A 12,847-nucleotide genomic window follows, 5' to 3' on the forward strand; every position below is an offset into this window, starting at 1 on the left:
GTGGAGGTAGCAAAATCACGCACATAACCGCAGGTAAAACCTCGCTGAAACACGGGCACAATTTTGCTACCTTCACAGGTGCAGCAGCAAAATTGCGCTAGTCCTGCAAGAACTTAAGAGACGCAGTGGTGAGTGCAGTTTAGCGTTCTGGCATGTAGCCCACCGCTGGTTGCTCCAATTCAGCCCAGTTTTGTCAACTGGTAGCACCGGCAGCAGGAACAGTAGTGGGTTCTTACCGGAACGGTAAAGGATGCCCCAGGGGTAGTAAAAGTTGAGCTGCACATGCAGGTCCAGGTGTCCTGCATGTGTGCTTGTGCATCCCAGCGTGTTTTTGCTCCTGCACAGGAAGGAAAATCTCATCAGGGGATGTGCACATGTGCGAGATTTCATCAATTTTTGGCTTCTGCGCATGTGCGGAAGCAAAAAATTACCAAAATCTTGTGCATGCACATGTCCCCTCGCAAGATTTTGCTTCCTGAACATACGCAGAAGGAAAAACATGCTGGGACTGTATGTAGCAGCGGTAAGAGCAATCCACCCAAGTGGGAAGTTTCGCCCACCTACCCAAGACACTTCTGCACATGCGCAGAAACATCACACGCGCACGTGAACTGGTAGCAATGGGTTTTAGAACCCACTACTGGTGAGATGATTTCCCTCCAGAATCACTGGGAAAGATGATGTTTGAACAAAATGCTTCTGTAATTAAATACTATTTAAGATTGTAGGGACCCAAGCTCAAGTCTACCCTAAGTCTAACCTAGTGTCTAACGTTCTCTACATGGGGCTACCTCTGAAGAGTGTTCGGAAACTTCAGATCGTGCAGAATGCGGCCGCGCGTGCTATCATGGACCTCGCTAGGTACGCCCATGTTTCATCAACAGTCTGCAGCTTGCACTGGCTGCCGATCAGTTTCCGGTCACAATTCAAAGTGTTGGTAATGACCTATAAAGCCCTACATGGCATCAGATCAGAATACTTATGGGACCGCCTTCTGCCGCACGAGTCCCAACGTCCGATTAGGTCCCACAGAGTTGGCCTTCTCCGGGTCCTGTCGACTAAACAATGTCGTCTGGCAGGACCCAGGGGAAGGGCCTTCTCTGTGGTGACCCTCTGGAATCAGCTCCCCCCCCCGAGATTTGGCCCACCCTCCCCATCTTCTACAAGATGTTAAAGACCCACTTATGTCGCCAGGCATGGGGGGACTGATCCCCCCCTTTGCTGATTATAGCACTTGAGAATGGTATGATTGTGTAGTATTGATTGTTTTTTTTAATATTAAGGGTTTTATCTTCAGTTTTTACTAATATTAGATTTGTACCACTGTTTATTGTATTTTATTATTGTGAGCCACCCCGAGTCCTTGGAGAGGGGCAGCATACAAATCTAACAAATTATTATTATTATTATTATTATTATTATTATTATTATTATTATTAGTAGTAGTAGTAGTAGTAGTAGTAGTGGTAGTAGTAGTAGTAGTAGTGAAGCCCACTCCATGGGATTCCTGTTATAGGGGAACAGTGAAAGAAATGATATATGCATCACCCCATCTAATATATTTTCTGAGATGATGCTGATGGGAAATGATGGAAGGGAGAAGCTGAAAAATATTTACAACTACATTTTACAGGTAGCTTGGAATGGAGAACTTTTCCTATCACTAATTTCTATGTTCTGATAAACCCAAGGCCAATGTTTAAAATCATCAAAGGGCAGGGTTCTAGAAGCAGCTCATTTGTAAGCCTTATTAAGTGCCATCATAATAAACTCCATTCAAAAACATACCTGAGGTGCAGCATAAATATACAACACCAGTGGATCATCTCGTGGGATCACAAACCAGCCACGCATGCTCCCCTTTCCATTCTTATCCATAAGCTGCAGGAAACTGCACATTAGGCTCTGCCCTGATATTTCTGCAGATTCTTTCTGCCAATTAAACAAATGGTTCACAGCACTATTAATAACTCTTATCCAAAAGAGAACGTGGAGACTTCATTCAGTTGTCATAGCTAAAATCCTCTGGGGAAGATGAATGTATCTGAAATACTTTATAAAGTATCAACACTGATAAGTAAGTATCTTGACTTAGTCTAATAAGTAACTTGACCATATCCCCAAAACAGCTTCTATTGACAAAATTGTTCATTAAAATCTAATCACATGATGTAGACAAAAGTTTACTGTTGAACTTCTTCCACCTCCTATTACTTTGCCAGGATTCATAAAATGATGACATTAAAAGGAGTCTCATAGACCTTCTAGAAATGAAGTATGTTTGTCGGATCTGATTAAGGAACATAACTAATTCTAAACAGTTAATGTTGTCCATCCCCAAATTTCTAGTTCATCCAGGCTTTCCATGCATTGATAATGAAATTTCATAAGGGCCTTGCAATCCAGAATTTAGCTGAATGAATGGAGCTGGCAGATCCTTACATTTCTTAATCTTGATCTAAATGAAGTTGAGCAGATATGTTTTTCAATGAGTTGTCTTTCTACAAGGATCTTTTTTTTTAAGGTAAAAGCTTTTCCAGTTGCTGGAATTCCTAACTTGCAGTTCAGAGGCAAACTAACCTAAGAGTCAGTGTTTGTCTAAAATCAATCAAGAAGTCTATCTTGAAAGGATGGACCTAAACAAGGATTCCCATGCCCAAATTAGACACGTTAACCGGAAGTTCTTAATATGTATGCTAATATATACTAATTAATCTTTTATGCACTGCATTTAGAAACAATTGTTTACTCCTTGAACCATACTGGATTTCAAATTAGTCTCTAGATTAGAGATTCTACTCTTCATAGAATAGTGTGAGCATGCTCAGAATAAAACTAAGTTTGAGCTGCACATATAGCATATTTGCCAAAATGTGCCGAAACTAATTTATTTTTTAATTCAGCCAAAAAAAAAGGTGCACATGGTTATACTGTAAGTAAGGCTGGTATGTTAGCTGACATATCTTTTATATTGTACAAAATTTTAATTCATGATCAAAGTCATAATGGGCAACAGAGGTCACATTGTCACAATTTATAGTGATACTTATGCCATATAAAAGTATCACAGAATTGATAAGGGACTTGTTTACCAGTTTGTTTGGAGACGAGTGCTCTTTGCTATACAAAAAGAGGGCTTAGTTTAAGTGAATTTTCCTTATAAAGAACACTGTTTTGAATTTTCAAATGTGTGTGTGTCTGAAATTTGTACCTGTGAATTTTCGGGAGGATTCTACCAGAGAGCCCAACAGAACAGGGCGAACAAAGCGTCACCCAGAGTCTATCAACCTTACATGGCAAAAGACCTAAATATGCCAAAACATACATACATACATACATACGTACATACACACATACACACATACACACATACACACATATATGCATTTAATGAACGTTTGTTCAGTGACCATTCAAACTGCTAATGGTGCTGAATGAGTGGTACTTGGAACTTGTCCTTGAAATTCTGGCCATCACAGATTCCTCAGGGACACATGATTATAATCTGGGCACTTAACACCCAGCTTGCAATTACATCATTGCAACGTCCCTTAGTCATATGATCATCAATTGAAACCTTCATTGCTGGCTTTGGACAAGCAAAGTCAATGGAGAAGGCAGCAACTCTCACATGGAAACTTCATAGTCATGGGATGCTGTAATATTGTCATTGCAAGCAGGTACAAGCAGAATCCATGCAAGTAGGAATCAATAGCAAGAAGTTCAAAGTGTGGGATTCACTTAATGACAACAACCAGGAGTGCAGAACTAGTATGATCATATGACATCATACTTTATGACTGTGTCACTTAGCAACAGAAATTCTGGCCCCAATTTCCATTCTTCACCGACGACTACTTGTACATGAAAGAGCTAAAATGTATGTCGGAAAGTATGAACTGATGTTTAGCTGGTTGTGGGTGCATAAGGAAGTTGAATTTGTAGGGTGGCAGTAGCTGCATATTATGCTCTAGTGATAATGGGAGAGATGAATCTGCTAAAAACCTATTCAAGAATAGATTAATCTTTCAATAGAAATAATGGAAAGTGAATGTGAAAAAGAGGATATTGAAGATACTTGGTATAGAATGAAAAGAAATATGTTACTGGGTCCCAAGGAAATCTCTAGAATATGGTAATGAAAATTATTTAAAAGGATGTTTGATGGCAGTGGAAAGTGAAAAAGGTCATGAATGAAGAAAAATGCATAGAATAGAATTAGTGCTGCAAAGAATGAACATAAAAGGGATTTGAATAATGTGTATATAGAGAAATAATAGTTGCAAAGAATATAATTATACAGCACACCACAATAGTTGCAAAGGATGTAGCTATAGAACAAAAAGTAATTAAAAGAAGAAAAGAAAATTCAGAGCAATTTTTGATGGAAATTTTAAAAATGTTCTGAAAATGGTAAAAAGAGCTAAACAAGAAGTCGGTAGCATTGAAGTGATTTTTGGATGAAAATGTAATAAGACAATGCTGGAAAGAGTATTTTAGACATGTATATGGGAATGAAAGAGATAGGTTGAAGAGCGAAATTGAAAAGAATCTTATAAATGTTACTGTCCAAGAGAAAAAAAACTGGTGAAAAAATTATACTGTAAATGCTGCAATCACATTGAAAAATTGTAAGGCAAACATGGTGCAAATAGAAAATGCATGTATTTAAAAATATAAAAATACAGGTAGAGTTTTTTTATGGCATGACTGTTTGACTTGTTTAATGTGTGAAAAGATTGCATGTATTTTTGATCATGGACCATATAATGGAAGAATGCCATTATTTTTGCCATATAAAAAAGGAAAAGTAGCAAGTACAGGGAACAATATTTGGAAACTGGCAAGAAATGTACCGAATAGAGTCTTGCTCTTCGACAAGTCTTTTAGAAATGTATAAATGGGAGAAACAAAGTTTATTCTCTATTTGTAAATGTAGAGAGAGCATATGACAGTGAATATGCTTCAAGGTTTTGTGAAAATATCAAGTTGAAGTTTGGTTGACTGTAATTACAGTGCCATATGATAAAAATAAAGAATGAGAACAAACGGAATGCATAAAAATGTTTAACATTGAAGAGAGGGGAAGGCAAGAATGTGTGTTGTTCCCCTTTTTTTTGCTTAATGTATTCATGGATCAATGCAAAATGAATGTTTGTAGTGACATAGACAATGTGTATGCCAACCTTCAGGTTTTTGTAAGTACACAATACCATAATTGTTGCCTGAGGACTCAAATATTTGTAACAAATATTAGAAAAATGGATGATACAATAAGGAGCATGGATTTGAAAAGCAATCTATTGAAGTCTAAAGTGATTGAGTTATGCCAAGGAAACTGGAATGAACAATTGCAATTGAGCTATAACTTGTGAAAAATAGAGCAATACATTTTTCTATCTTGGAAGGATGCTCACTGCGATGAAGAAATCTGAAGTCATGAAAATGTTGATAAAAAGGTGGTGGGAGTAGGAATAGGAGTAGGAGTAGGAATAGAAAAGATAGCTGAATACAGCAAAGAGTGAGTATGAAAAAAACTTATTAAAAAACACCATATGTACTTGTGGATAAGTCATGAATTTTAGGTTCAAAAATACATGCCAAAATTGAGTTTCATTTATCCGCAGATGAGCTTATCTGCAAATATACACAGTGGTGTTTTTTTAAATATATATATATGTATATATATGTTTTTGTAGATTTTATTATATATATACACACATACTCACAAGTAAGCCCAACCACAAATAAACCTGACACTCATTTTTTTCACCAAAGTACATGAAAAATATACCACCTAGAGATAAGCCAGTTGTGAACATTTAAATGGATCTCTTCAGGAAACAAAAACATTTATAGACACAAATATAAAACAAAGGAACTCTCCAGAATATATTGAACAAAACACAACAAAATCCTGAATATGCAGTATACAGAGATGAGCTTATTTGCAAATATATACAGTATATTGATGTGGTGTGGTCATAAAGAAAGAATAATGAAACAATCCTATGAAAGAAGAGTAAAGGGTTCAAGAAGAGATGAGATGAGAAAGTCATAGTTGGCTCTGATGACAAAGAAGTGAAATGCTAGTAGCTTTAGCTGTTTCGTTTCTTTTTCCCCCCTTGTATCTGTTGTGTATACTCCCGTTCAGCCTGGAGATTGCTCAGATTCTGAAGGGGGGAGTGATTTTGAATTGGCAGATTGGCCGGATTTACAGATAGAAAGGAATATTAATGAAGAGGAGGAGGAGGCAAGTGACGTAGAGATGCATTCAGGATCGAATGAAGAGGACTGGAGGTGGGTTAACCCCTAATACAGACGTACTCAGGGGAGGTTAGAACAAGTTACAGGGAAAAGATATCAGTTACCTCACATCCAGGTATGAACGGAAGAAGAAGCTGATTCCGTTCAATCTTGTCATCCAAAGATGGAGGTGTCTGCGACATGCTCCAGAAAGTAAGTAAACCATAGTGTGATTTATGACCTGCTTTTATGGCTCCTGGCTAGCACTAATTAGCTGATAAATTTTAGAATGACTTGTGGAATGTTTTGATGTTATTTCTGAGATAATTAGCTTAACTACTAAAGAGAGAAATGAGAAAGAAAAGCACTACGTGAGAGCAGATGTATAAATGGAAGAAGAAGAAATAAAGAAGATGTGTTTTTTTACAAATATATGCCTTTAGCAATCATTTATTCCAATTATTATCTGAATTAGCCTGAAACCAGAACAGTGTCTCAAGCTTTTAATTTCTTTGGCTCATCTATATTATTCTCCTTTCTAGGCTGCATAATGTTGTTTGCCTAAAAGAAAAGAACATGGTGGCTACTTGTGCATGCTTCTGTAAAGGTAATGTTGATGGGGAAGTGTTTGCAAGACAAGTACTTTCAAAATGACAAAAGTGAAATCGCTGCAATAACTAAATTCCTACCCAGAAGAACAAGTTATCAACAGACCAAGAAACAAGCCTGAGAAAAGAGAAGAAACAGACCTTCCAAGTCTCCTTTCCCCTCACCTCCAGAATGCCTTTGGGCTTCCCAGGCTGCTCGACGTGCAACAAATTCCCTGTTAGGAGGACATAGCATTCCGCACAGACACGTTTGGGTCCATTCTTGTCATATTGCAATTCAGCTTTGTAGTCAGAACACCGGGCACACACCACCTGCCTCCAGGAGAAAAACCACAGGTTTGAAGAAGGTTCAATGTAGTGAGTTATTATTTTATTTTATTTTTTTCAAGTTCATTGTATCCAGTTCTTGGAGACTGCTTGAACAAGTCCCTGCAGTTTTCTTTGCAAAGTTTTTCAGGTCTGCCAATGCACTAGCCATAATCACTCTAGTTCTCAGATCAAGGGTGGCTGTAGTTCTTCAGATCAGCAAAATCTTACAATTAGCTTCAATTACCTACAGGGTGCATTCCAAAAGTAATGCCATTATTTTTTTAAAGTAACTTATTGAACAGATTTGCACAAACATTAAAATTCTTCAAAGTAGTACTGTCCTTGGGCCTGTATACATTTTTTCCAGCGACTCTGCCATGACCGATACATGCCCTGGAAGGTGTCTTCGAGGACCGATTGCAAGGTCTTCATCACGGCTGATTGGATCTCTTCTATGGACGAAAAACGTGCCTTGCCACAACATGCTACGAGTCCACAAGTTACTGGCCAAACACCAGGTGCCAACGCTGCCCCCCCCCATAGTCCTAACATCGCCCCAGCAGACTTCTTTTTTTTCCAGCCCTGAAAGAAACCTGTTTTTCGTCCATAGAAGAGATCCAATCAGCCGTGATGAAGGGGACCTTGCGAGAGGTCCCCGAAAACGCCTTCCAGGGCGCATACCAGTTATGGCAGAGTCACTGGAAAAAATGTGTAGAGGCCCAAGGAAAGTACTTTGAAGAATTTTAAGTGTTTGTGCAAATCTGTTCAATAAATTACTTTTAAAAATAATAATTGCATTACTTTGGGAATGCACCCTGTATTCTAAAACAATTGAAGGGGGAGGGGATGCAAGTAATAATAATAATAATAATAATAATAATAATAATAATAATAATAATTTATTAGATTTGTATGCCGCCCCTCTTGGAGTATTGTGGGTGTTTTGTGTCCTACGGTAAAGGCCGCCGCAGTGGTAGCAAAAGTTGAGCTGTGTGTGCAGCTTTGGTGTCTTGCGCGTGGCACACACGTCCCAACATGCACAGGAAGAAAAATCTTTAGAGGGGACATGCGCATGTATGTGATTTTTTTGCTTCTGTGCATTCTCAAAATCTCTCTTGCATGCATGTGCCTAGGTGAGATTTTGCTTCCTGAGCACATGCAGAAGCAAAACCACGCTGGGATGCATGTGCGCAAATGCAAGACACCGAAGCTGCATGCGCAGCTCAACTTTTTCTGCCACTGTGGTCTTGGCAGAAGTGCCAAGGGTGTTTTTGCATGTGTGCACAAAGCAAAAATCTCACAAGGGGACACACACGCAAGAGAGATTTTGGTAATTTTTTGCTTTTGCACATGCACAAAAACATAAAAATTGCCTAAATCGCACAAGTGTCCCCTCACAAGATTTTGCCCCTTGCACATGCGCAGAAGCAAAACCATGCTGTAACGCCCCTGTGTGCACACAAGACACCAAAGCTGCGCACGCAGCTCAACTTTTGCTACCATTGTGGTGTTCTTTACCGTAGGACATAAGACACCCAAAGCTGCCTGTGCAGCACACCGTTAAGAGCAATCCGCCCCTGGTGTGTGTGTGTATAGAGAACAAATAAGCTCACTCACATAGCCACAAGCTCGGCAGTGATGCCTTCTTCGTGTGATAGCATTGAATGGCTCTCTGCAGCGCATGCACATGGTGACTAGTTTGTCTCTTATCCACTGGGGAGCCCATTTGCCCAGCTCCTGTGACTGGCCCTGCTGCAAAAAAAGAGACTTTGAATCAGGGGTGGGCTGCTGCCTGGATTGGGGAGAATGCAGTGGGGTAGAGAAAATGGAGCTCCAACCCAGAGCACCCAATTTGCACTGAAAGAAGTTGAAAGATAATGCAGGGTGTCCTGCATACGCCACGCCCACAGTGTGATAGTAAACACTTTGGTAGCCCTTCACTGCTCTGAATCAAGCAACCCTTTCAGTCAACCTGAAATCTCAACCAGCAAATGCTCTGTCCTACACATCGGCAAAATGAATCAGAACTTCAAATACAAACTTAATAAACAAATTATCACAGATAATCCCCACTGGGTCAAGGACCTCGGGATACTAATAACTAAAGATCTAAGTGCCAAAGCCCACTGCAACAACATCGCTAAGAAGGCCTCAAGAGTTGTAAACCTAATCCTATGTAGCTTCTGCTCTGGAAATCTCACACTACTTACCAAAGCTTACAAAACCTTCGCCAGACCCATCCTTGAATACAGCTCATCTGTTTGGAACCCATATCGCATCTCAGACATTAACACCCTTGAAAATGTTCAAAGATACTTCACCAGAAGAGCCCTTCATTCCTTCACTCGAAACAGAATACCCTACGAAACTAGACTTACAATCCTGGGTCTTGAAAGCTTAGAACTACGACGCCTTAAACATGATATTAAGTATTGCCCACAAGATCATATGCTGCAATGTCCTGCCTGTCAATGACTACTTCAGCTTCAACCACAACAACACAAGAGCACACAACAGATTCAAGCTTAATATTAACTGCTCCAAACTTGACTGTAAAAAATATGACTTCAGTAATCGGGTTGTCGAAGCGTGGAACTCCTTACTGGACTCTATAGTATCATCCCCTAACCACCAACATTTTACCCTTAGACTATCCACGGTTGACCTCTCCAGATTCCTAAGAGGTCAGTAAGGGGCGTACATAAGTGCACTAGAGTGCCTTCCGTCCCCTGTCCTATAGTCTCTCCTATATCTCGTATTTTTTCTCTATTATATCTTCTATAACCTTCATTGTGTATTATTGTGTATTGGACAAAATAAATAGATAAATAAAATTTAAAAAAACCTCACACAGTGGGTGTGACAGCCTCAATTGACAAGTAGCACGACTAGAGTAAATATGACATAACGACAAAACTTTGTCAGATGTGTTTTCTGTGTATCTCCCCTTCCCCTTGGTTTATCAGAGACTACTTTTAAGGTCTTTGTAAATTAAAACAGTTACAATCTTTGGGAAAGGAGCTCATGGTTTTAAAAGAGGAAATGAATATCGGTAGCTCTAAAGTGCAAATGGGATAAGAGTCACAATAGGTGTGTAACTGGAGATTTACACTGGACTCTTGTGTCTCTGCTTCTTGCCCTTGGCTTGCAGCCTTAAAGGTCTCACTCCTTTTTTCTTTCTTGTTGATGGCCGACTGGAAGGCCTGGGAGAGAGGAAGGAAACATTTTGAATAGAAGGATTTCTGAAAAGAAGCTTAGTTTCGATTTACATGTGTAAATAGCAACTCCTATCTGTTTATCTGGGGAATCCAGAGCATGAAACCATGGTCTTCTGAGACTGAAGGATGCGAATGCAATCTGCTTAATCTAAGACTGACCTAACCAAAGATGAAGCATGGGTGGATTTATATTTGGGTGGAGGATTTGAAGAAGGAAGAAGGAAGTTCTAAAACAGTGATGGCGAACATTTTTTTCCTCAGGTGCCGAAAGAGCTTGCACGTGTACTATTGCACATGAACAAGTGCCCACGCCCAGGGCCGCCGATAGGCCAGTATTACCGCTACTGGCGTCAGGGGCCTGGCCAAATTGAAAAATGGGAGGGGGGCGGTTTAATACATAATTGGTATGTCGCAAAATAAAGTAGTTATAAAATGGCGGGGGGGGCAGACAATTAGGCTGTATGAAGCCCCAAAATTCCTGATGGCAGCCCTGCCCACGCCCATAATTCAATGCCTGGGGAGGATGAAAACAGCTTCCCTCATCCCCCCTCCATAGAGGCTCTCTGGAGGCTGGAAATGGCCTGTTTCCCAACTTCTGGTGGGCCCAGTAGGCTTATGTTTCACTCTTCCCAGGCTCCAAAGGCTTCCCTGAAGCTGGGGCAGGGTAAAAATGTCCTCCCCCATCCCCCCAGAGGTTCTCTGAAAGCCAAAAACACCCTCTCAGAGCCTCTACATGAGCCAAAAATCATGTTGTAGCTGAACTAGGGCAATGGCTCCATGTACCAGCAGATATGGCTCCGCGTGCTACCTGTAACACCCATGCCATAGGTTCACCATTGCTGTTCTAAAACCTTCCCCAACCTTTCTGGAATTTAAGTCAAGGCTTAAAGAGCTTTCTGCTCTTATCTCTATTACCCATCCTATATGTGAATGAAATTGACTTCTCTTTAAATGCACAGGGCTGCCCTATCACATAATATATTTGAGCCACTCTAGAGCTCCATGTGGGTTTCCAAAGGTCTTGATTTAGCTGCCAAAATTATAAATTACCAGCACCAATTTATTTATTTATTATTTATTTATTGAATTTGCACCAAGACTATACCTTTTATATAGGAGGATACTGTATTAATTGTGGGCCATTTCTTAAGATATAGCTATGATCAGGGGTGGGTTCAGTAATGGGCTGCTAGCCACATTGCATAACAGTAGCGGAAATGAAGCTGCATGTGTAGCTCCAGGTGGCAAGGGGATGGGCAGGCATACCCGAGTGAGATGTGCATGTGCAGGAAGCAAAATCTCACGAAAGGACATTCACGGGTGTGAGATTTTGGTGATTTTCAGCCAAAAAAAAAAACCCTGCCAAAATCCCGTATGGCTGCATGGCCTCTCACAAAATTTTGCTTCCTGCGCACGCGTAGAAGCCAAATCTTGCTTGAACATGCGTGCACCCCTGCGGTGGTAGCGGTGGTAAGTAGGAACCCCCGCTTGGATGGGTTGCTGCTGGTTCACAGGGGTTCAGGAGAACCTCTAGTTAAGATCCTGTGCAGTTCAGAGAATCCCTAAATCCCATTGCTGGCCGCCCACCCAACCCCTCCCGGGAGTCCTACCACAGACGGTTTTGGATACAGGTAAGTATTCCACGCATGGAAAAGTGGCCCTACCAGAAGTTCGGGAAGGCCAGAAATAGGCCCATTTCCAGCCTCCAGCTGGGCTCCAAAGCCTGGGGACAATGTTTTCACCCTCCCAGAGGCTCAAGGAAAGACTCCAAAGCCTAGGGAGGGCAAAAATGCCCCCCTCACCATGGTACAGGAAGCCAACTAGGCCACACCCACCATGGCCACACCCACCTAGCAACTAGACAGAGGTTAAAACTTTTGAAGCCCATACCTGGCTATGTGGTAGCATCCAACTGACCTTATCTGATCTTGAAAAGCTATGTAGGGAAGGATGTGGCTAGGGCTTAGATGAGACTTAGGGGTGTTGAAAGAAGTTCCAAAAATGGGAAATTAAAAAAGGGAGGGAGGGCAATAATAAGTCCCTTCTACATTGCTGCTAAAGAAACTACAGTGATATTTTCATGAAGTCGGACTTAAAGCAGATTTCATATCTCAAGAGCAATCTTAACTTCCAAATCCTCCCTCCTTCTGTCATTTCAAAGAACTAGGGAGGAACAATTCTGAGAAACTTTCCTTGTCCCATTAATGCTTTGGATTCAGATTTCTCTTTTGAGACTATTGATTAGGGTATAGCTCTTCTTCCTGTCTCTCAAGGTTATTCTCATAACCCATTATAGTTATTGGGAGTATTTTGGTTTCCTCATTGGCCAGGATTCTCCCTAAGCTTAAAAAAAACAAAACAAATTGCAGCAAGGGCTACCTGAAGCCAGGCATCCATTTCCTCCTGGGACCTGCAGAGAAAGAGATGTCATTTATATTGGAGAGGCAGAGTTTATGTTCTTTTGCT

General features: G+C 40.6%; 2 protein-coding genes across 5 annotated transcripts in view; both read right to left on the minus strand.

Annotated features, from left to right (window-relative positions):
* The window catches only part of FKBP5 (FKBP prolyl isomerase 5), a 1,202,894-nt gene that overhangs the window by 942,468 nt on the left and 247,579 nt on the right, over positions 1-12,847 (minus strand). The gene's annotated exons all lie outside the window — the stretch shown is intronic.
* FGD2 (FYVE, RhoGEF and PH domain containing 2) overlaps positions 1-12,847 on the minus strand; it is a 33,269-nt gene that overhangs the window by 2,037 nt on the left and 18,385 nt on the right. For 2 of the 4 annotated variants that reach the window (XM_070745224.1, XM_070745225.1), the window contains exons 11-15: positions 12,761-12,791; positions 10,274-10,366; positions 8,781-8,915; positions 7,020-7,166; positions 1,789-1,932 (exon numbers count right to left, since the gene is read on the minus strand). In XM_070745224.1, the coding sequence (XP_070601325.1) occupies positions 1,789-1,932; positions 7,020-7,166; positions 8,781-8,915; positions 10,274-10,366; positions 12,761-12,791 (550 nt within the window). The remainder of the gene's footprint in view (positions 1-1,788; positions 1,933-7,019; positions 7,167-8,780; positions 8,916-10,273; positions 10,367-12,760; positions 12,792-12,847) is intronic. The other 2 variants (XM_070745223.1, XM_070745226.1) reach the window with 2 other exon arrangements.

Source organism: Erythrolamprus reginae, chromosome 3 (genome assembly GCF_031021105.1).
Source record: "Erythrolamprus reginae isolate rEryReg1 chromosome 3, rEryReg1.hap1, whole genome shotgun sequence".
Classification (NCBI taxonomy): Eukaryota; Metazoa; Chordata; class Lepidosauria; order Squamata; family Dipsadidae; genus Erythrolamprus; species Erythrolamprus reginae.